Source organism: Dreissena polymorpha, chromosome 4 (genome assembly GCF_020536995.1).
Source record: "Dreissena polymorpha isolate Duluth1 chromosome 4, UMN_Dpol_1.0, whole genome shotgun sequence".
NCBI lineage: Eukaryota > Metazoa > Mollusca > Bivalvia > Myida > Dreissenidae > Dreissena > Dreissena polymorpha.
The window spans coordinates 142513088-142537065 of NC_068358.1; the positions used below are offsets into that span (position 1 = coordinate 142513088).

Below are 23978 nucleotides of genomic sequence, written 5' to 3' on the forward strand. Positions count from 1 at the left end.
GTTTCTTGTTTGATTTAATTATTTTTAATTTGTTTAGCAGTCACATAAACAACCAAGCTATGTAATATGGAATTTTTACACCCATTATTTCTGCTTCTTCCTGTATTTGCGCGATGATTATCTGAGGTATTAACTCTATGATTCTATATTCTCAAATCTTTTCTATAAAGAAGGAATGTAGTAGACAATTGTTAATAGTTTTATTTGATCGTTCGTCAAAAAGTTGTAATTCTGTTACTCTTGTATCTTCGATGCAATTGAGTAATTAAATAGTAATTAAATTGAATGCGTTTTAATTCCCTTTTATTATTGTTTAATTTGAGTTACAATGCTATGACGTTAAATTTTATTTACACTTAAATGTATTATGAATATTGCTGGGCCGAGTGTGAGGTTGAGCGCTCTATAACCAGGTTTAAACCCCCAATGCTTTGCATTGACCGTTCCAAGGCGGTGACCCCAGCTTTATTCATATTTTGTGTTTATGTTGGTTTGTATTGTGCTCTTTTGTACTGTTTGGGCAATCGGTCACTTGCCTTAAATAAAGGACCAACTAATTGTTTTTAATGAAAATTCAATACTGCTCCAGCAGCTGGAGTTTCACTTCTTTATATTGAAAGAGGAACACAATATTCGTATTTAAATAAACATTTACTTACGCATACAAAACTATTCAAAATTACCGTTATAATCATTTATTTTAACAACGTCCCGTATCGTCAACAAACTGTGAAAAGACGCCGTAACCGTTGTAGTTATGACGCCGTATCGCGTTGTCGTACAGACGCACCTCTCATTGTAACGTAGATCAGCGGGAGTGAGAATGAGCGTATACATTGCCACCAAAGGAATCTTCTATTCACACGCGTTTTGAATCGGATAGGGCGATGGCAGCATATAAACAGTGCACTTTTATACTTATATTGTCACTATCGGTGGCAGTGTCTGGGTCTGTTTTCGATGTGATCACAATAACCGAGATTGAACAGCTCGTCAGGAAGTCGCTCGAATGCCGTCACGTGCCCGGAATGACGTTGAGCGTTGTGAAAGGTAAGTGTGTAACGAACCAGCACCCGTATATTTTTGTTATATTGCGTTTGCATTTTTTATAAATGCCAATGTTTTTTTTTTCAAATGTAAAGCTACTGTTTAATCGGTTATTTTATTAATTTGATAAAAAAATATAGTTGGTTTGGAAAATCTATAATTATTTATGATTTTGCTAACTCGATATTCAAGTTGATGGAGCTAACTGGAGTATTTATTTGCTAAATATGACACAGACTTTAAATGAACAATTCATAAACTCCAAAGTGATAAATCTTAGTATATATAAGTATATTTTTGTTATTTGTGTCATTTCCAGGAGATGATGTGTGGGCGCGTGGTTTCGGAAGCGCGGACATCTCGGCTGGTGTTCCGGTGGACAACTCAACTCTGTTTGCCATTGGCTCTGTTACCAAGTCCTTCACTATGGTACTGCTCGGTATTCTACTCACCGAGAAAAAGTAAGTCTCACTAAAGATTGAAAAAATGTAAAAATAATAGCATTTATCAGGTGTTAATTTTGCCAAATACAACCAAACAAACACATATTTCTTGATTAAAGACTGTATAAAACTAATTTTAAATAGTAAAAATGGTCCTTAATAAAAATCAAGACTTAAAAAAAATAACATAGCCGTTGCTATTCACACTAGTTTTTGTTTGGACAATTCATCAGTAGTTTTGTTTTAGTACTTATTTACACATTGATCCAGTCCTTAAATATTTATATCTCAGCTTCGAGTTACGATCGATTGTTCTCACATGCTCCTCAGAATCATTTGTATTAAAACGCGACAATGCTTTAACATAGCCCTGCTAACTATCAAATGTACTACTTAATATGCTTTTAATTTAGTTCATTAAATTTTATATCATAAATACAATAAACAAATTAAGTGCATTCAACGTGATGTACGCGCTCTTCTCCGCATATTTTAAGTACATGACGGTATAAAAATTGATTATGTGCTGTGGGTAATGCCGTATTTGTTATAAAGATAAATAGAAGTCACCTAGCCTCTGGAATATTGACATTACTTTCATCACAGGCAGCAGTATCATAAATTGCCCCCCCCCCCCCCCTCGGACCATACCCCCCCCCCCCGAGCTTACCCCAGGGGTTCCAGATTGTTAAATGTTCACCTATTGTGTATGGTTTGACTTTTCAACAACGAATATTGACAAAAATACAGTTTGAAAAAATAACCCTCGAATAGGTACTATATATACACAAGGTATGAAACGCACTATATGCCTATTGCTGAAAGATTGTGTAACACTGGACGTGACCTTTTTCATCGAAAACACACATGTTCCCATGCAGTTGCCGACAAAATGCAACTTGATTCGTTAAAAGACAGTTAAAGAAACGTGATTAAACAACTAACCTATCTCCTGCTCGGCTAATAACTTTAATAGGGGGGGGGGGGGGGGGTCCCGGGGGGGGGAGGCAAATTTATGATACTGCTGCCTGTGACTTTCATTATGAATATACAGGCTAGCTAGCATAAGAAGAACAACAGTTGTCAAATGATGCATTAATTTTACTGGCATTAAAATGACTGACCATCCTTCTTCGTTAACACCAGACTTGACTGGACGGCCAAGGTGATGGACATTCTGGGTCCCGAGTACGGCTTCGTTGACGAGTATCGAGCACGGGAGAGCACTCTGAAGGACCTTCTCTCACACCGCACTGGATTAGATAGCCTTAATCTGGGCATTTTGGCGGGCTTTTCTAATGTGACCAGAGAACAATTATGCAAGTTCGTAAATGTATAATATCACAATTAAAAAAATTAAAGAAAATATGAAGGGTTTAAGTAATATATTAAACCTCCTACATAGGCAATAAGGTATAAGCAGTTGCAATTAGTATTGTACAAGCACTTTCATGCCGAAAAGTTTAATGAACTTACATCTTGCAACTTTCAACGAGGAAAACATTATTAAACCAAGTCATGAATGACACTTTTATACATGATATAATATTTCTTATAATTAAACTTATTTTACTAGAAATATGAAGTTGGTGCCAGAACGCATGCCGTTTAGAGATACCTTCATCTACAACAACTTTATGTACATGTTGCTCGGTCACGTGGCAGAGAAACTAGGCGGCGATACGTGGGAAAATCTCGTGACGTCCCGAGTCCTTCAACCAATTGGAATGACGTCATCAAAACTGATGTTGAAACCTGCGGATGCTTACCAGATGAAGACTGCGAGGCCATATATTTATAAAGACGGGATGTTTCAAAACGGGACTAAGGAAATTTACGAGTAGGTTGAGTAATTATTGTATGGATTTCTTTTTATAATTATAGACAAATTCCATTGTTTTTCCGTTGATGTGCGAACATTCCCTTCTGTGAAAGATCGAAACACAGAGTGACAACCTTAACTATTTCCAAGTTTGTTTTCACCCATTATAGGAATTTATTATCGTAAGAATGGTATTTACGTTATTGAAAGAAGCTATGTTAATTTACAAAGGTAGCTTATTAATACCATTTATTATGGTAAAAAATATATTCATTCGCTTGCAGATTATCAACCATATATGAATTGTTACGTGTTTTAAGACATCACACCAAAACGTTTATAATTGGTTTAATTAACATGTGAGTAAAATTAATGTGAATATTAATTTGCGAAAGCAATTTTCCTCATTCAATTTTATGTTGACGTAAGACTTCAGCAGACAAAAACAACATCCGCGACAGAAGTAGGCACAATTTTCCATAGTTTCATTAATTTCACTGACGATTTTCTTACACAAAATACAATCATTAACACAGTGTATCGTTCTAAAGACATTTCTCGTTTCAATTGAAGCCTTCACCCTCTGGAGCCAGCAGGTGCCATTTTGTCAAACGGTGTCGATATGGCCAAGTACATCCGGTTCATCATAAACATGGGAAAGACTGACAAAGGAGAACAACTGCTGGACCCGGAGCTTTTAAAACGATCTTTATTTGGTAACCACATGTTGCCGAATGCTAAAATTTCAACAAATGAACTATAATATTATATCCGAAGAAATAAAATACAACAATAATATAAATATTAAACATGTCTGATCGATGAATGATCAACTAAAATAGTAGGCCCTTATACGAATTGTATGTGTAAAATGTCTTGGAATTTATTTGTGAATTTATCTTAAATTCTGTAATACATTTAAAGACTTTTGTAACGCAACGCTTTTCCAACTTGAATATCTCAGTTATTAGTTACGATTTTGATTTAAAATTGTACGTGTGATCATTTGACTACATTCTAAGCAAGCTCACGATAAATTCATTCATCCTTGACGAGCGGACGTTTTAGGACGTGGGGTATGTATGGTTTCATCTGTTTGCACGTGGAAATGGTAAAAAGCAATATTATTCGAAATTTATTTTAATTTATTCATTTGAAGTGGATTCTTACATCAGAATAACATAAAACTAGCTTTTAACAATGTATGGCTCATATGAATACTTAAGAGCGAAACCGCGCATTGTGTACACACCGGTCTTACTGACAATTACGTAGTGACGTCACCATCTATGTATAGAATGAGCGCAACCGCGCATTCTGACAAATTGCAGGTTACCGGCAGGTGTATTGGAGATTTTTCTAACGCAACGCTTTTTAAACTTTAATATCTCTCTTATAAGCGTAGATTTGTTTTCAAAATTGAAGATGTGATCATTTGACTACCGGTACATTCGGTGAAAGCTAACGATAAAATCATTCATCCGTGACGATCGGACGCCTTATCACGTGAGATGGGTAGCACGCAATTAACTAAAATGCGCGGTTGCGCCTATGAATATTCATGTAATTCATCCTTTTTTAAAACAAAGTTGATGTTTTCCTGGTGTAAGAATCGACCTTAATGAAATTGAAGTAAATTTACAATAATATTTCGTTTCAACATTTCCACGTGCAAAAAGACTAAACTATACATACCCCACGTGCTAAAGCGTCCAATCGTCATGGATGAATGATCTTATCGTAAGCTTGCTCAGAATGTTTTCAACTGATCACATCAAAATCTCAACTCATAAGAGAGATATTCAAGTTTTAAAAGTGTTGCGTTAGAAAAGTAGAAAAGTCTCCGAGTGTATTACTTAAGCTGTGATCCCTGTCGACGGAGGAACCTATCTCAAGCGTCCAGAATTCCCCGTGAGTGACGTTGACCTGGGATACGGTCAAGGCTGGTTCGAGTCTGTCTACAGAGGTAGTTTAAGTGAAAACATGTATTATTGTTATGCATGGCAAGTACATCAAGTACGCGCTCCAACCGGGAAGGGGACAACGACAACGAGCGAGGCATGGTATTGTAATGCGCATGGGGGGGGTTAGAGGGTTAAGGTAAGGGTTAGGGTTAGGGTTTGGGTCAGCTTTAATCCTAACCCTAACCCGACCCCTAACCATAACCCTAACCTTACCCGAACCCAGGGTAATTTTCCATATACCAGGCCTCGATCGTTGTCGTTGTCCGCTTACCGCTCCAACCTCAACGGTGGTGTTGTAGATGTATTTGTTTAACGTCATCAGTTATTTAACACGGGTTTCGTATTGGGTTGGCATTGTAATGCATGGCGAATGCAACGCGTACGCGCTTCAACCACAAATGTGATATTGAAGATATATTTGTCTAGCGTCATCAGTTATAAACTCCGGTTTAGTCTTGGTTGGCTCAGATACCTTTCCAAGGGTTCGTTTCGCGGATTTGTAGTGTAAATAAACGTCCACATGGATAACTGCATACTTAAGTTGCATTTAATGTTTTACTTTTTTGCGTATCAAGAGTCACCTGTTTAATACATCTATGATACTGGTGTGAAAACACGTTTTCTATATAACATATTATATTGCTATACATGTACATGCAAAGTTAACTGTTGCTAGGTTACCACCTGATACGGCATAGCGGCGGCGTATTTTCCTACATCACAGATTTGTGGATTTTCCCTGAACACAATTTTGGTGGGTAGTGCAAATGTGTATTAATTCAATACATAATTATTGATGAAATTTTGTTGTAAAAATTACCTGGTAAATATAACCGAAACATCTATTAGCGCAATGTTACAAGCCGGTCGTTCACTAAGACGTGTAAGTTAATGCGTTTTACTTTTCACATTATTATTTTACGATGTACGATTGTGAGAATTTTACTTTTTTACATTATTATTTAAATTTGTTATGTTTGATATTTTAATGTTGATCAATTTCAATTAAATTTACAAGAATTATTATATATGTTTTGAATGAACCTGAGTCCGAATTTCAAAAAAATCCCTTCGAAAATAAGAGTTATATTGATTTGAATACGTGTTGCATCATGCATTATTGGATAACAAAGTAATAATACATATAATCGTAATAATAGAATCAAGCACTACTTGCATTTTAAGTCATTATCGATATAGTAATTATTATAATGGTCGTTAATAATGTTGCAACAGGACTCTTCGCCAGTATGAACGGTCCAGCAGGCAATTCAGAAATAATGGCTTTGAGCTCGACGGTTTACCACGTGACCGATCGTTTGCTGGGACTGGAGCCGTGGATAAACACCACCACGGCGTGTACATTTCCCAAACCATGGCGTACCGCTAACGATTCGGATATTCCTCCAGTTGAGAACGCGGTGTTAACGAATGCCAAGAAATACGAAGGGTTTTACAGCAGTCCGATTTTGTCTGGTTTTCGTATTGAATTAGACGGCACCAGTAACACGAGTTTGCGGTTCAAGATGGGAAGACTCGGAGGAATTCTGTACTCAACTGTGGACAAGGACCGATTTCTGATGGAGATCAGATCACCATGGGAATTTTACATAGCCTTAATGGATAAAAACAACGTTACGGCGAAGACAAACGTTACGTTCATGTGGGATGGAGACCACGTTAACACGTTACACACGCACTTTCCAGGTCCGCTTAATTTTACAAGGCGAACACAAGCTGGTGGAGAAGCTGCAAATGCATGTGACCCGCGTTCCCATCCAGGATGCATTCCCATTGTCGGATAATCCTTGCAACGCCACAAGATTTATTGTTCAAGTGATGATAAGTCTTTTTAATAAAGATCTTAAGTGCATCATAGTTTTGATACAGCGTTTTTCTCATGTTTTTTTACATGTAACATTTGATTTCCTGTTTGGAAATGTCCATCATTTAAATTGAAATAAATACATTGTAGTTATTATTACCACAACACGCAAAATAAATATATTTATCTTTATGGTTGTGTTCAGTGAAAGGAAATACAAATACAAAATGACAGTTAACTTATATTGTCATTGTTCATATGAACCGCGTTCTGAGAAAACTGGACTTAATGCATGTGCGTAAAGTGTCGTCCCAGATTAGCCTGTGCAGACCGCACAGGCTAACCAGGGACAACACTTTCCGCTTTTATGACATTTTTCGTTTAACTGAAATCTCTTCTTAGCAAAAATCCAATTTAGGCGGCAAGTGTCGTCCCTGATTAGCCTGTGCGGACTGCACAGGCTTATCTCGGACGACATTTTACGCACATGCATTAAGCCCATTTTTCTCAGAACGGCTCATATTAACAATGAACTGGCACTGAACACAACCATAAAGATAAATATATTTATTTTGCGTTAATTGATATTAATTGATATTACCACGAGACCGATCGTTTGCTTGGACTGGAGCCTTGGATAAACACCACCACGGCGTGTACATTTTCTGAGTCATGGCGTACCGCTAACGATTCGGTTATCCCTCCAGTTAAGAACGCGCGGCGGTGCTAACGACATATTAATTGACTGCACAGGCTAATCTGGGACGACACTTTACGCACATGCATTATGCCCAGTTTTCTCAGAACATGACTCAGAATGTATTATTACTCACCTGTTCATTATATTGGACACATATTTCATATAGGCGTATTATGTAATGAATAAAACAACAGCCTCGTGTAATAACCATCCCACTATATTATAATCCACCAGTAGTTTATATACGGACATCGATTATTTTCCATCTGCCAGGGAATCTACGGGACATCATACAGTGGTAAATCCAGCGCAGATTCTTTTAGTTAGGCGCAAATGCTACCAGACTAAACATCAACAGTTGATCGAACAAGTTCATGTAAACGCTCTGCACTACATATACGTTACGTGAAAGCAAGGAAATTTAACTATCCCTTACGGCGGTCTAAAATTTAAGTCTGTCGTTGATGACGTGTGTGCAACAATTGCTGACTGGCTTGCTGAAGAAAGTTGATGAGAGACAAATCAGACATGGGAAATGGGTACAGTGCTAGGTGTATCGTTGGAACATAAATCGGTGTTCCTCTCTACCCTGGAATTCTATTTTTCGAGTTCTGAGTTTGGTAGAAAAGTGTTCATGCTGCTATTGTACCACTTAATGGCGAGGGTCTTGCAAAAAGTCAAGACATACCTGTCGCACCGTTGGAAAATATTAAGCGAAGACTGTACTAACGATAAATTTAAAATCAATTTTTAAAAAAGAGAATCATGTTTATTCTTTTCGAAAATGACCATAACGTACCTGTCGCACCGTTGGAAAATATTTAGCGAAGACTGTGCTGAAGATACATTTAAAATCAATTTAAAAAAGCGAATCATGTTTATTATTTTCAAAAATGACAAAATACTTATCATTTTTGCACTTTTTACTTGTTTAAAAAGAATAATATAACAGAGCTCGACATAAAACAGTCCGAAACATAAGGATTTTAATTATTTAATGATTTTTTTTTGCATCAGGAGCTTTATGAATACGGGTTCTATACTGTGGTCATAGAAACAGTATTCATATGTCGTCTTGTCTTTTTTAAATATGAATTCTATGGTTAACATCACATCCAGATTAACATCACATCACATGATTAATGGAAAAAAATATATCATTTGTTTGATTAAATTTTTTACAAGGTTTAATTATATAATAATATATAATTATACAATTATGTTAATATATCGTTATATTTTTCTAATATTTAAATGAAATGTTTAGTAAAGTCATTATATTTGACTGCTCGCTTCTTTCGTCTTTTTAATATCCAGTATTTGTTTTATAAATCACAATGAATCCGGTTATATCGGAAGAAAAACACATTTCAAGACAGTGAATTTACCCAAGTTCACATAATTGTTATATGTGTAAAAATATTTTCCCTTGAGCAGCAATACAAATAATTCGATGGACGGACAAGAAGGACATACACGTGCGCGCATTAAATTAAAGCAATATAAATGTTTATCTGGGGTGGTTTGCACTTGATGTGTCTTGAAAAATGTGTCACCTAAGTTAACCTCCGCGCAGACATGTGACTGGTCGAGCACTAAGCTTCAGACACATTGTTTATTGATAGATCTTTGGCTTATCTAATCCCTGTCGCCGTACATGAAATCTTTATGATAGTCGATTCAAATATTATTATTTTATAACTTCTGGTTTAGATGCTACATTTGTTATTTTCTCTCTCATTTTCGATAGTTAAACAAATATCAAATGCTTAATCAAGGAAAAACTCCTTTCGTGTGTGGAAGGATTGTACTTGTTAATGCAGTGGATAGCTTAAACCCGTTTGGGAAGATATCCGCCACGAGAAATTGAGTCCACCAACAAAAGTTGGTTAAGAACCTCATACTATACCAAAAACGTCTGCCAATCTATTTGCGCAATTTTACGTTATCTGTTGCAACATATAGTTATGATATCTGTTATCAAAGTATGCGTCACTGTGTTCACAAAGTGAGTGTCTTATTAAGCCTACATCGAGGGATTTTACTCACAAACTGCCTAAATCGCCGACAGAGATGTTAGGATTTAAACAGTGCGTCTTTATTTTTACCCTTTTACTATCGGTGGTAGTGTCTGGATATGTTTTTGACGTTGCCACGGAAACGGAGATTGAAGAGCTCGTTAGGAAGACGTTAGAATGCCGTCATGTGCCTGGGATGACGTTGAGTGTTGTTAAAGGTACGTGTTGTAAATGGACTATATTGTATAGCATTTTATCGATTTGAAAAATCATTTATCATTCGTGAAATAAACAGCAGAATGAATTTGAGTCTTCCGATGTACAAAACGTGGAGTTTGACATTAGACGCACTGTTGGCGGCACTAATAAAAAAGGGATAAGTAGTTGGATATATTCTTTCTAACTTTGTATTGTCTATTTCAGGAGATGATGTGTGGGCGCGTGGTTTCGGTAGCGCGGACATTTCTGCCGGTGTTCCGGTGGACAACTCCACTCTATTCGCCATTGGCTCCGTAACCAAGTCCTTCACCATGGTGCTGCTCGGTATTCTACTCACCGAGAAAAAGTGTGTATCAATTAAGATTCACGGCTACATAACTTTAGAGTCTATTAATGGCAAATACTTTTCTCAATCATATACACAAAAAGACCTGTACATAGATGATGAATCTCCACTAATCTGTGGAGATTTGTTCATACCAAACATAGACGCCGTGTCTGGTTCTGCAAAAAAAATACGAGTGACAATGTCGGTGTCGGCATTTGGTCGTTCTGAATTTCGTTGAAGTAAACTACTTAGACATTTTGGACAATTAAAATAAGGTGAATCAATTCTGCATTGTTAGCATTATTGGTCCTTATTCGCGAGTACTGGTAAGTTTGAAATTTACAAAAAACAGTGTCACCTTTTTTAATGCTTGCAATGCAATTATGATGATTAAAACAAATGCAATTGTGTCCAGACTGGACTGGACGGCCAAGGTGATGGACATTCTGGGTCCCGAGTACGGCTTCGTGGACGAGTATCGAACCCGAGAGAGCACACTGAAAGACCTTCTCTCGCACCGTACTGGTGTTGATAGTATTGATGTGGGCATTCTAGCAGGTTATCCGAAAACTGTTACCAGAGAACAACTATGCAAGTTCGTACATTACGTATTTCATATTGCAAAACGTATTAGAATTGACATGTGCGATAATTACAGTTATAAGCACTACCGCGATACAGATTGAGTAATCAGTTCTAAACCACTGTGAATGTAAAGTGATATTATGGGCATTTTTTACTGTTGAATTGAGCTGAAAAGAATTAACAGGTCAAAAGAGTAAGTTAAAGTGTGGTTACTGACCAATTATCTGCAACTCATCTTGCTACCAGTTGTTTATAAAAATATATTTTATATTATATATTTTACGTGATCCACCCAGTCCTGTTAGCCGAAATGATCCGTAAAACAAAATTGTGTCTTTGTGTCGTATAAACGAATCTGCACTAAAACTAAATTTAGGTTCACATTGTACATGCGTGATTAGTTGTCAAACGAAAGTACGGTTGATATTCAAATGCATTATTTTAATATTTTTATCTTTTCGGGATATTGTTTTAGTATGTTTTTGCTGCATTAACAAATATAAATTTAAAGGAAGTGAAAACACCAAAAATAAACAACGGTTGCGATAGACACCTATAAACTGTTAGATGCCCATAATATCGCTTTAAACGTTATGTATTCAAACAATTGAGAACACATTCATAGATGATACAATAACATGCTAAGCAACACTGTTTTAGGAATATGAAAATGGTTCCAGAACGCATGCCGTTTAGAGATACCTTCATCTACAACAACTTCATGTACATGTTGCTCGGTCACGTGGCAGAGAAACTAGGCGGCGACACGTGGGAAAATCTCGTGACGTCACGAGTTCTTAAACCAATTGGAATGACCTCCACGAAACTGATGTTGGATCCTGTGGATGTTTATGAGAAGAAGGCTGCCAGACCATACACTTACAAAGACGGGATTTTTCAGAACGGGACTAAAGAACTTTACACGTAAGTTATTTTCATAGGAAATTTTTTTTTTCATAATGACGTCACGTCCAGATAAACAAGTTTAAAAAAAGACGTTAAGTTAAAAATGATAAAAAATTAATATTTCGGTCATAAATATAGTAAAGTAAACAAAAATAGTGCGGAAGAAAGCTTTAAAAATTCTCTACATTTATATGTTAAAAATATTTTCGTAAGTGATTGTTGACGGCAAAAAATGGACAACGAAGATTCAGCGGTCGCGCAAGATCAACCGGAAGTTTACTCTAAAATCAAATTATTTGACATTAACGAAGCTCGCCTGTTGAGGAAAAAACTAAAAATGGAAGAAAAGAGAGGGAAAATAAATAATTATGAACTTGCGCCAGTGGAAGTCAATTCCGGCGGGAGCGAGCAAGGAGAAGATGTGGAAGTGAGAAATTACAGTTTGAACGAACATGTGAATATGAAGAAGAAATTGTCATCTACTAAAAAGGAATCGTTTGAGATTATAGAATCTATCGGAGGAACAATACTCGTACTCAACACAGGTACTTATGAACTGTTAAAATTTGCTAGCAAAAAGTATTTTTCAGACAATTCACTTAATTATAAGTACTTATGTAAACCAGCAAACGACAGAAAATCAAATGAAGTGGAGCTTCGTTATAAAGTCGCAGATGAGAAGAACCACTTGTACACGTTTAACATGTACCACACAACTTCCTCGTGCTTGATCAATAGTAGAAACGTGGCTCACTTCTTTGACATAGACCTTCCAAACATCCTCCAAATAATGGAAACTGACATTCAGACAAATAATTATTCGATAAGTGAAATAAATGAATACATGAAACAGCAAATACTGTCATACTTGGAGCGTAAAAATCCCGAGCGCCCATCACCGAAAATGTCTGTAACGCATGATGTTGATGAACCTCACACGCTTCTAGACAGTAATATAAAACAGGACTCCCGAAAAGAAGAGAATAATAAAGCGGACACAAATATCGAGATAGAGACAGAAGCGGAAGATGAATTGACTGAAAATTCCGAGACTAATTTAGAATCAGAAAGCGAGGCTAGTTTTCATATTAATTGTGCCACCCAAATAGACTCGGTAGAAAATGCCATTCTTAAGGAAATGAAGATGATGAATGAAGTTCTGTTAGCTACTAAATTCCAATTGAACAATTTTCTACAGGAGACTTCATTGCAACTTTCGCAATTAAGAGATGAAATCGCAAGTGTAAAAAATACAATCTCGTTAGCTAACCAGCAATCAACAGATAAAGTACAAACAGTTAGTCAGAGTACGGATAAACTCAGTAAAGACATGAAACAAGCCAACGACGCACTTACCAGGAAATTACAATCAGTGCATGAAAATATAAAGAAGATGATCCCATCGACAGCGAATATGGCAGAACATTTGGCACAAACTGAACGCAGTGAAAGAGCTACAGCGGAAACACCTCAATCACAAAAAAGTAAAAATAACGGAAGCGGACATGATACAAAAGAGAGAAAACAGTCTTCAACAGAGCAACAACTTGAAGTGAATATTGATATTGTGGACACGGCAGATAGATCAAAGAATACTTTGAAAACTCTAATAATAGGTGACTCAATTATAAGTGGAATTAACAGGCGTGGATTAAATGAAAATACACACATTAAAACTCTACCAGGGCGGAAAATTAAAGACATTCGTTTGACACTGGATTCATGGGACATGACAAAATACGAAAATGTGATAATATATATTGGTGGTAATGACATGGCGGAAGGAGGCGACGCAAGAAAAGCATACCGTGAAATAAAGCAACTGCTACATGAACTAAATGGACATAAATGCACTGTATACTTGTGCACAGTTGCCCCAAGACGAGATGCAGATGTAGTTCCACTGAATGATATAATTAAACAAATATGCGACGAAACAGATGCTAAATATATTGAACTGTATACATCCTTTATTTATGGAAATGGTAACATGGCTAAACATTTGTATGGCAGCGATGGGATACATCTGCAAGCTAAAGGCTGCAGTACGCTAGTGGCTAACATCAACAAAGCCGTGCACATCATTAAACAGAAGACGAGCGGACAACAAGATCAACAAGCGAATCGTAGCGTAACCCCTCACTATACTCAATCCGGAAGTAATGGATACGCTAATTATGCTCCTGATCGAGGCAGTTCGACAAACGGCGATTCACGTAATTATCAGTTGAAAACCGGAAGTTATGGCTACAAAAAGTATGAACCAGGACGTGGCTCGATGAATCGCTTTTCACGTGACGGAAGAGGCAGTTTTCACACGGAAGTTTCGGCTACGGAGATCATGCACCAGGTTATGGCTTGAGAAATAGCGACTCACGTGACGGGCGAGATGGCTATCAGACGCAAACAGGAAGTAACGGTTTCCGAAGTTACTAGTACGCATCTGATCGAGGCTCAAGGAATGGCGGTTCACGTGACGGAAGGGATGGCAAGAAGCATAATCTATCTAGATATCAACATAGTAGTAATTATGGACAACAACAAAGACATTGTGAGTACTGTCATTACAATAATCACTACACTAGTGAATGCAGACGATTGAGTTCGGCTCGGTAGGAACGCGTAGACAGACACAAACATGTACTGATACACTACAAATATAAAGAACTTAACAAGGTTTGTGAAAATTGTAATTTTAAGATTTGTTTATGTAATGAATCCGAAATAGTGCTAAAATATGGTGATATAGACAACAAATTTAAAGAACTTAACAAGGTTTGTAAAAATTGTAATTTTAAGATTTGTATATGTAATGAATCCGAAATAGTGCTAAAATATGGTGATATAGACCGTGTCTTTGATGCCAGTATTAAAGTTTCTGATTACTCAGAACGCTGCCATAATATGTCATGCAATAATAATGATGTTTCAATCTCAATCCCTATTGCAACTGAAAGATTAAACTTTTGCGAGGATAAAAATAAATCAGCAGCGTCTACCTTAAAATTTTCAAAAAAGGGACTTCATATCGTAAGTTTAAATATTCAACAATTTTTGCCAAAACTTGATGAAATTAAGTACGTTTTGTTGTCCGAAAAATGTAATGTGGATGTTATTGGTTTTTGCGAAACATTTTTAAACGAAAATTTGTCTGATGTAAATTTAAATATATCGAATTTTACATACATTCGTAAAGACAGAAGTCAGAAAAAGGGTGGCGGAATCTTGCTTTATATAGGTTACCATGTACCATTTAAACATAGGCCAGACTAAGAGCCTGATGGGATTGAATCAGTTTGTATTGAAATTTGCTTTAAAAACACAAAATCTTTTGTTAAATTTTATCTATCGTCCACCTAATGAGACGCAAAAATGGATAGAAAAATTTAATGCGTTACTTGTTAAGTTTGAGGGTTTAAACGTTGAGTATCACATATTAGGTGATTTCAATTTTAAATACTTTGCTGACAGCAAGTCCTATGAATGCAAAATGTGGTCAAAAACGGTATTGAAGCATGGCCTCTTGCAACTTATTAACACACCAACCAGAGTCACAGATAAATCGTCTTCAATAACTGATCATATATATACTAATCGAACTGCCAGAGTAAGTACCGCTTATGTCCCACAAATATCTATAAGCGACCACTATCCGGTATGCATGACAAGGAAAATTAACTATAAAATCTCGAAACAAGGCACTCACTCGAATATAAGATATAGATGCTTTAAAAAGTTTTCAATATCTGATTTCCAATTTGATCTATCAATTTCGCAACTAAACTTAATTGAAACTGTTCACGATCCAAATATGTCCCTTCAATCTTTATATAGAATTTTAAATAACGTTTAAGAAAAGCACGCCCCTTACAAGCAAAAGAGAATAAAAAGCACACATATGCCAAAATGGATAAACAAAGAAGTTATTAAAAGTATGTGCGATAGAGATCACTTCCACAAAATTAAAGACTGGGACAATTATAAACTGTTACGAAATAAAACTACGGCATTAATTCGCAAAAGCAAGAAAGAATATTATCACAATGCTGTTAAAAATGGTACTAGTACGACAAATATTTGGAAAAATTTGAAAATGATATCTAATAATGACAATGATCAAAACTGCGGAGTAAATTTGCCAAATAAAATTTTAGTGAACGGTGTGTATGTTGAGGACAAAAGTAGGATCCTAATTGCCTTAAATGAGCATTTTACAAACATATAAAATATTGTTGATAAGCTTAAATTTCACGAAGAAAACTTTGCTTATTTGAAGTTATATCTCGACAAATCTTTAAAACAGCATGAATTTTCTATAAATTAAATTACCCCTCTCGAAGTAAGTATAATAATTGGCAATTTAAATGTTAACAAGGCTACGGGACTCGACGGGATCAGTGCAAACATTATTAAATACTGTGGAGAGCATATTGTTTTACCAATTACCTCGATAATTAATAATTGTATTCGTACAGGAATTTTCCCCGATTTGTTAAAACAAGCGTTTGTTCTACCAATATATAAAAACTCAGACAGAGAGGACTGTAATAATTGTCGTCCGATTTCAATTTTGCCAACTATATCCAAAATATTCGAAAGACATCTCTCAAACGAATTGAAAAAATCTTTCGAATAACAAATGTGATGAATAAACATCAGTCAGGCTTTAGAGAAAATCATTCTTGCCAAACAGCACTGATTCGACTTATTGATGAGTGGCTCAAAGATGTAGATAACGGTAATTGTATTGGTTCTGTTTTTATTGACATGAAAAAAGCTTTTGATTTAGTAGATCATGAAATTCTGTTATACAAACTAAAACTTCATCACTTTTCGGATGGTACCTTGTCCCCTTTTCATTCTTATCTTAGTCAAAGACAACAATGCGTTAAACTAGGAACTAGTTTTTCTACCCCTCTTACTATAAAGAGTGGTGTCCCTCAAGGTTCTATTTTGGGCCCTCTCTTGTTTCTAATTTATATAAATGATATTGGGTTATTACTAAACCAATCAGACATAGACTTGTATGCTGATGACTCGACACTACATGCTACAGGGGCCAATCCTTCAGAAATTCAAACTAACTTACAAAATGATATTTATTCCATACAAAAATGGTGCACCCTCAATAACATGATGATAAACCCTAATAAATCAAAATGCATGCTTATTGGGTCAAAACAAAAAATTAAGAATATCAACCTTGATCTAAAAATAGATAATAATGCTATTGAAAATGTCACTAGTCATAACATTTTAGGTCTTTATATTGACAAACATCTGCAATGGAAAGTACACATTGATAAAACATGCTCTAAAATAAGCAGTAAATTAACTCTACTAAAAAAGATATCAAATTATCTCACTTTTGATATGAAGAAATTATTTCATAATTCATACATACTAACATGTTTCGATTACTGTTGAACGATCTGGGGCAACGCTAATTAAACCAATTTAAAAAAAGTGAATAATTTACAAAAACGCGCAGCGAAAGTCATTCTGCAAAAGCCAAATAGAACACCATCCAAAGAATTGTTTTTACAGCTTAATTGGCTCTCGTTTAATAATAGATGTAAATACCACACGGCAATCTTGATATATAAATGTGTCAACAATCAGACTCCAGAATATTAAAATAATATTATAACTTTTTCTCAAAATCAAAAATATAACTTAAGATCTGCCACCCATAGCGATATTGTTAATACCAAAGCAAATACAGGTTATAAGAAACGAGCTTTTTCATTCCATAGCATGGATATTTGGAACAGTATACCGATTGGAATAAGAATGGCATGCTCTATCTCTGCTTTTAAAAGGCAATATAAAGCACATCTATTTTCTAATCAATAATATGTCATATGTTGTTGTTGTCTTTTTTTCTAATCAATGATATTTCATGTGTGTCTGTCTAAAATGCAAAATGTGTGTTATGTATTGGTGTAAGAAAATATTGTTTAAATGTTTTACTTGTTATAGACCTATTTGTGTATGTTAGTGTAAGAAGGCCACATTGTAAAAAAGTATTGATTCATCTGCATAATATGTATAATGCGTCATTGTCTTTATGTGTAATCTTCTGTTAATAAAGCTTTTATTATGTGTAATCTTCTTTTAAATGCTAACACATGCCAAAATGATGGTATGAACAAATTATGTGTACCCTCTTTTGAATAAATGTGTATTAGGCCATAAAATGTGGCAAAGTACTTGATGACTTTTGAAGATGAAACCAATGGTTTTCGAACATAAGTTTTTTGTTGGAACACATTTTTTAAATGTATTCTTTCTCATTTTTTTTCTCAGTGATTTGTGAATATTTACGTTTATGTTAAATATTGAAAACTCGCGTCGGTAGGCCCCACAAAAGAGGAAAAATTCGTTGTCATTTGGAAGTTAATATTATTAAATAATATAGTGGATTAGTGACTTTACACTGTTGATTATCTTAACATGCAAACATAATTATGATAATTGTGATTTGTTAAAAATATTGTTTGATCTGCATTTATATTTGTATATTGAACCATAACATGTACTGTAATTAAACTTGAATGATACCCATTATAGTCACATACATGAAGGTGAAATAACTTTATTTTTTCTTTATTGTATAATCTCGCTCTGAAGCCATGAATTGATCGTGTATGATTGAGACGTTTACTATAATAAAACGTTTATTGTCACTCACTATAACATACTTAATTCTAAGGTTCTGCTGATGATATTCATTTTTATAGGCAGAAGTTTAATTCAGTTTTCTTTAAACTGAAACTGAAAGCGTTTGAAACAAATAACAAAGCGCATAACACAGGCATTATTTTTTTCTGTTTTAGTATTCACCCTTTGGAGCCAGCAGGCGCCATTTTGTCAAACGGTGTCGATATGGCCAAGTACATCCGGTTCATCATCAATATGGGCAAGACTGACAAAGGGGAACAACTACTGGACTCGGCGCTTCTGACGCTATCTTTAATATGTAAAATAGTTCAGCTGCATATTAGGAGCGCAAACAAGTACCCGATTCTCGCACTCTTGCAAAAAAAAGCAGTTGAAAAAAAAAACAACATATTCAAAGCATCTAATTTAATGCATAAGAAACCGTAGGCAGCATTATTAAATGACTTGAAGTTTAATATTTTGAATTGATTTAAAAATCTACATCTATATTGGAATTTATCAAATGTTTAGAGTTTTTTTAACTGGTGTAATGGGTTCTTTAGCTGTTATCCCTCGCAATGACGATGTGACTAAGAAGATGTCTCTCACACGTCCAGAGTTCCCGGTGTCTGATCTTCACCTTGGATACGGACAGGCGTGGGTAGAGGCGTTCTACAGAGGTAGTAAAGCTGGCTAAAGAAACTTAAGCGAATATTTGTTAGAGTACTGACCTGACATTGCAAAGTCATGAAGTATAAAAGCATTTTAAGTTACGGAAGCCAGGCCTTTGGTCAAACAAGACAAAATGTATGTTTTATGAACAGTTTGATTTATTAGGGTTGATATGATCTGTTACACGACGTGACCTTTATGCATGACCAACACGACTTGTTAAACGCATATATCGTTGAAGAATTTTCCACTTTTCCCACTTATCAACAGTTATGCAGTTTTATCTTGGAATGTCTCGTATAACTTTCTACTGTTTTGTTACAAAGAGTTGTAGATTAACGCCCATATTATTAAATATCATCATGGTTTCGACGGCAACATACCAGTAAGTTAACTTATACAACGTATACCGGTATGTTGATTCGTTGACTGTTGCTAGGTTACCGACGGATATGGCACAGCGGGGGCCTATTCTCCTACATTACATTGCTGTGGATTTTCCCAGAGCAAAAGTTTGGTAGGTTTTATTGTTTAGACACAATAGTGTCAAGACATTATTCCGAAAACGATGTATATTAATATTAATAAATTAATGTTTGTTGCAATGAATGAATGTATGTTCTGTGTACAATAAGATATACAGTTACACTGTTAATAGGTTAAAAGCGTAGGCAAAGTTGGAGCTTGTCGAATCGAATCTTGAATTTTATTTTGAAATATATAAGGTAGCAATTAGGGGAACAAAGTTATTTCGGCCTCGCATAAAGAGGGCGTAAAGATCGTGTTTACCATACTTATGTAAAAATTCAACATAGAGGATGTGTATTTTTTTCTATTTGAGCACTGGCTCTAATTGTACAGGAACATAGTGATATCATGCGAATATCGTTTTGATTTGGTTTTGTAAATACTAATAAAAGTCTGCACATATTTTAAAACAGGACTCTTCGCCAGCACAAACGGCCCTGGGCTCTCTGAGTCCCAAAGTACGGCAATGAGAACGACATTTTACCACGTGGCCGATTGTCTGTTGGGACTGGAGCCGTGGATAAATATCACCACTTCGTGTACATTTCCCGAACCATGGCGTACCGCTAACGATACAGATTCGTCTACTGTTGAGGACGCGGTGGTGTTAACGAATGCCAAGAAATACGAAGGCTTTTACATCAGTCCATATGTGTCTGGGATTCGTGTTGAAGAGGACGACACCAGTAATACGAGCATGCGGTTTAGGATGGGCAATATGGGAGGAGCACTGTACGCAACTGTGGACAAGGACAGATTTTTGATGGAGATCAGGACCCCGTGGGAGTTGAGCGTAATGTTTATTGATCAAAATAACGTCACGCTTAAAACGAACGTTACGTTCTTATGGACTGGGGACCACGTTAATACGTTACAGGCGCACTTTCCAGTGCCAGTTAACTTCACGAGGCGCACACATGCAGGCGAGGCGGCTACCAATGCGTGTGATCCGCTTTCACATCAAGGATGCATTCCCTTGTAACGTCAGCTTATATGGGCAACATGTGCATGCGGTTGTGACAAAAATATTAAAGAACATGCATTAGTATTATTTTTGCATACATAATTTATCGTATGTTTTTGTATGCGTATTGTTTCAACTTTTTGTTGCTTTTCATTTGCATTATTTTGCCGCCGACATTAAAAATAATTTGCAATATTCAAGGTAGCACGCATAGAATTAAATGGGACGTCCAACAGATTTTAGCATGTATTGAAGCTTGTCATTAAATGCTTTAAATGCTTTATATTAATAAATTTAAACATTTGAACTATAAATCTCCAGTAAAAAAAAACACCACAAGAATACAATTTAAAAAAAGGAAAAAAAGTAACCCGCAACATGGTTCGAACCACTGACCCCTGGATTCCTGGAGTAAAAAGCCTCCCGCCTTGACCACTCGCTTACACTCAAAGCGGATGTATTTTTAAGCTATATAAGCAATCCTCGTAGTTTCTCAAAATATCGAATCGCGTCGATACGACGCTTTATCTTTTGGACGGCCCCTTTAAGATAATCAAAGTACTGACAGTACTGGTGTGACGATGCTTTTGAAGAGAATGGATATAAAAACATCAATTTAAGTTTATCAATATCACCACAATTGTGTATGTGGGTACGAACATTTTGGGTACGAAAAAAAATTTGGGTACGAAAATTTTGGATACGAAAAAAAATTGGGTACGAAAATAATTTGGGTACGAAACATTTTGGGTAAACAAAAAAATTGACGGTACGGTGAAGAAGTACCCGTGGGGAACTTGACCCATTCAGCGAAACTGGGTGGCGGGTTACATTCTCGCACAATCGCACAAGAAATATCTTTAAAAAGATAACCGGCGTGTATTTTTTGTACCACTTTTCGTAAAAACTTTATATTACAATAAAATGTTTGTGGTGTTTATTAAACTTACGTTTCAGCAGATATATACAAAACATGACATGATCGTTAATAACATATGTACATTATACCCTACCTTTATTTCGTTGTTTACGTTCTAAATTTAATAATGCTTTATGTACGGACATGATTTCACATGCCCATGGACATGGATATATGCTTGTTTTCCTGTTGAATATTGTTTGTTAATTTAAGTTCAATACGCATAGGCATGTTTGTTCATTAAGTATGGCGATACTTTCATGATGATTCTCGAAAGTAGGTATGCGCACATAGCCGGACCAGGTGGGCTCAATCGTAAGAGCATTTGATTACCCGAGTTCGCCCAGGAACATATTAATAAGATAACTAACCAAAGCGATATGACCTTATACATGTATATGCTGAAATCTAACAAACGAACGGATTAACAAAACTGGTATGTACACTTAGGTGGTTGTGTAATTTCTGTTAGAATATCGTATTAAATATGTAAATTTAAAATGATTGTTTCCTTTTTTATGTCTATACGCGCCTAGGCTGCACCCAGTGTGTATTTGTGTATTTCCAAAGTTATGAGTTACCTCCGCGCCTGAGGCTGCATAATGTTGTGACCCGGAGTGTGTCCGGCACTCCTACCTAATAAGCTTAGACTGACGACAGTTGGGATGAATTTTGAATGATAGCTGCAATTTACAGCTATTTATTTTGTTACTGAAATACTTTTTGATTTGTGATATGGTCTTGTGCTGCGGGGGTATAGGATTATCCGGAGAAAACCCCACCTGTCCGGTATGGTAACCACAAAACAAACAACAAAATCATAGCGCCGGGAGCGGGTATTGAACTGGTGTCGTGGACGTGAAAAAGCGTACGTGCTGACCACTGCGCTAACGGGACGGACAACTGACATGACGCCTTATCAGTGATCGCTCCGCCCACTTAATCACGTGGCTCAGCGGGAAGAAAACCTAGACAAGCTAACACCAAAATGGCTTCTTTGCCTATAGAGTGCATATAGATTTACGCGATATTCCGGATGATTTTATGGACTTGTTTAACACCATATTACACTTGTAAAGGGGTTGATGCCATTAAGTTATTTTGCAAATGCAAAAAATATACGATTAAAGAAAACATCAGCTATTTATAACGGGTAAATCGGTACATTAAACACGCTCTCAAACGCTTGCGCGCTTACCGAAATCGAACCCGTTATTACGTGTAATGGTGGTATTTGCAAAAAATTAACACTTCACCGGTATTCACCCGTGTTATTAACAAAATTATTACCGAAACATCCCCCCTACCCGTGTATTTGACACGAAATAGCGTTTTATAACGGGGAATTCGGTGAAGTTTTACGCGCTTTCTGACGCCGGGCGGGTACCTCAATCCCACATGTTATTGCGTATAAAAGTGATATTAATCATATTAAACATTGCTTATGGGACATTTATCAATCACTATAATTTAAAGCGCAAAAACAACACAGTAAGTTTGGACATTGTCTGATATAAAATTAGCGTTGTACGAAATGGTATACGGTCAGGCTATTATAAATTAATAAGGCTACCAATATCAGACGCTCGCGCAGGTACCGACTTCCCCGAAGTTACCGCATTTATTGGTTAACTAATATCAGTAATAATAACTCTTTTACAATAGCATTTATCGATACGTCTTTATTAAAATAATAACAAAATGGTTTTCACTTGTTTCTGACACACACAGAAACGCGATTTTTAACGGGGATTTCGTAAAGTTACACGAATTGTGTACCAAAATTCTTAATAATTTTACATGCACACGTGACATAATACATACTTAATAATGCTTAGTTATTGCTTATATGACTTTTCATGTTTGTGAAATAAATTAATGTTCTATAAAGGGGATCTCGGTAATTCTTGAAGCTTCCACTCGCTCTTGTCAAGACCGCATTGCCGCGTTGGAAATGGTATAAATTTAATTCATCTAACTTATCTTTCTGGATAACAAATGTCAGAGTTGCATTAACCCTTTTTACACCGTTTTTGCCATATTTCATTTCCGTTTTTAATCCGAACAAAATAAACGAAACTCGTTTAAAAAATGAGATCTAGGCATTCGAGCTCCTAGTGTGGATTAAAAGCGTTTATTGGTGACACCACATTAGTGCAAATGTGTAGATACCGTTAATGAGATAATATATCACATGTCACCTTCAAATAACATGTATGATGTCAATTAAGTGCATTACTATCAGAGTAATAAAACACAGCATGAATAAGGCTTCATGCTGGGTTTTATTTCTCTTTGAGTAATGCAGATGAACCTCGCTTCTGACCTAGTAACTGATAAAACTATTTTAAAAAAGTGAAATATTATGTGATAAT

The 23978-nt window shown here is 35.9% G+C and overlaps 1 protein-coding gene across 3 annotated transcripts; it reads left to right on the forward strand.

Moving 5' to 3' along the window:
* The first annotated feature begins 805 nt into the window (after positions 1-805).
* Positions 806-22104, forward strand: LOC127877099 (uncharacterized). 3 transcript variants are annotated; one of them, XM_052422748.1, is made up of 8 exons: positions 806-1050; positions 10243-10384; positions 10782-10961; positions 11612-11875; positions 18697-18839; positions 19084-19200; positions 19632-19709; positions 20134-22104. In XM_052422748.1, exons 1-8 carry the CDS (start codon positions 888-890, stop codon positions 20700-20702), a joined length of 1656 nt encoding a protein of 551 aa, XP_052278708.1. In that variant the 5' UTR covers positions 806-887; the 3' UTR covers positions 20703-22104. The 3 variants fall into 3 exon arrangements, with proteins under 3 accessions (XP_052278708.1, XP_052278709.1, XP_052278706.1); XM_052422749.1 differs by lacking the exons at positions 10243-10384; positions 10782-10961; positions 11612-11875; ... (2 more) ...; positions 19632-19709; positions 20134-22104 and adding exons at positions 1367-1508; positions 2637-2813; positions 3067-3330; ... (2 more) ...; positions 5953-6030; positions 6513-7161 and having other exon boundaries at positions 809-1050; XM_052422746.1 differs by lacking the exon at positions 806-1050 and adding an exon at positions 9779-10037.
* Positions 22105-23978: the final 1874 nt, after the last annotated feature.

Coding starts and splice junctions, on each gene's coding strand:
- LOC127877099 (XM_052422748.1), top strand. CDS start 888: ATGGCAGCATATAAACAGTGCACTTTTATACTTATATTGTCACTATCG. Junction 1,051..10,242: donor GACGTTGAGCGTTGTGAAAG/GTAAGTGTGTAA, acceptor TGTCTATTTCAG/GAGATGATGTGTGGGCGCGT. Junction 10,385..10,781: donor ATTCTACTCACCGAGAAAAA/GTGTGTATCAAT, acceptor AATTGTGTCCAG/ACTGGACTGGACGGCCAAGG.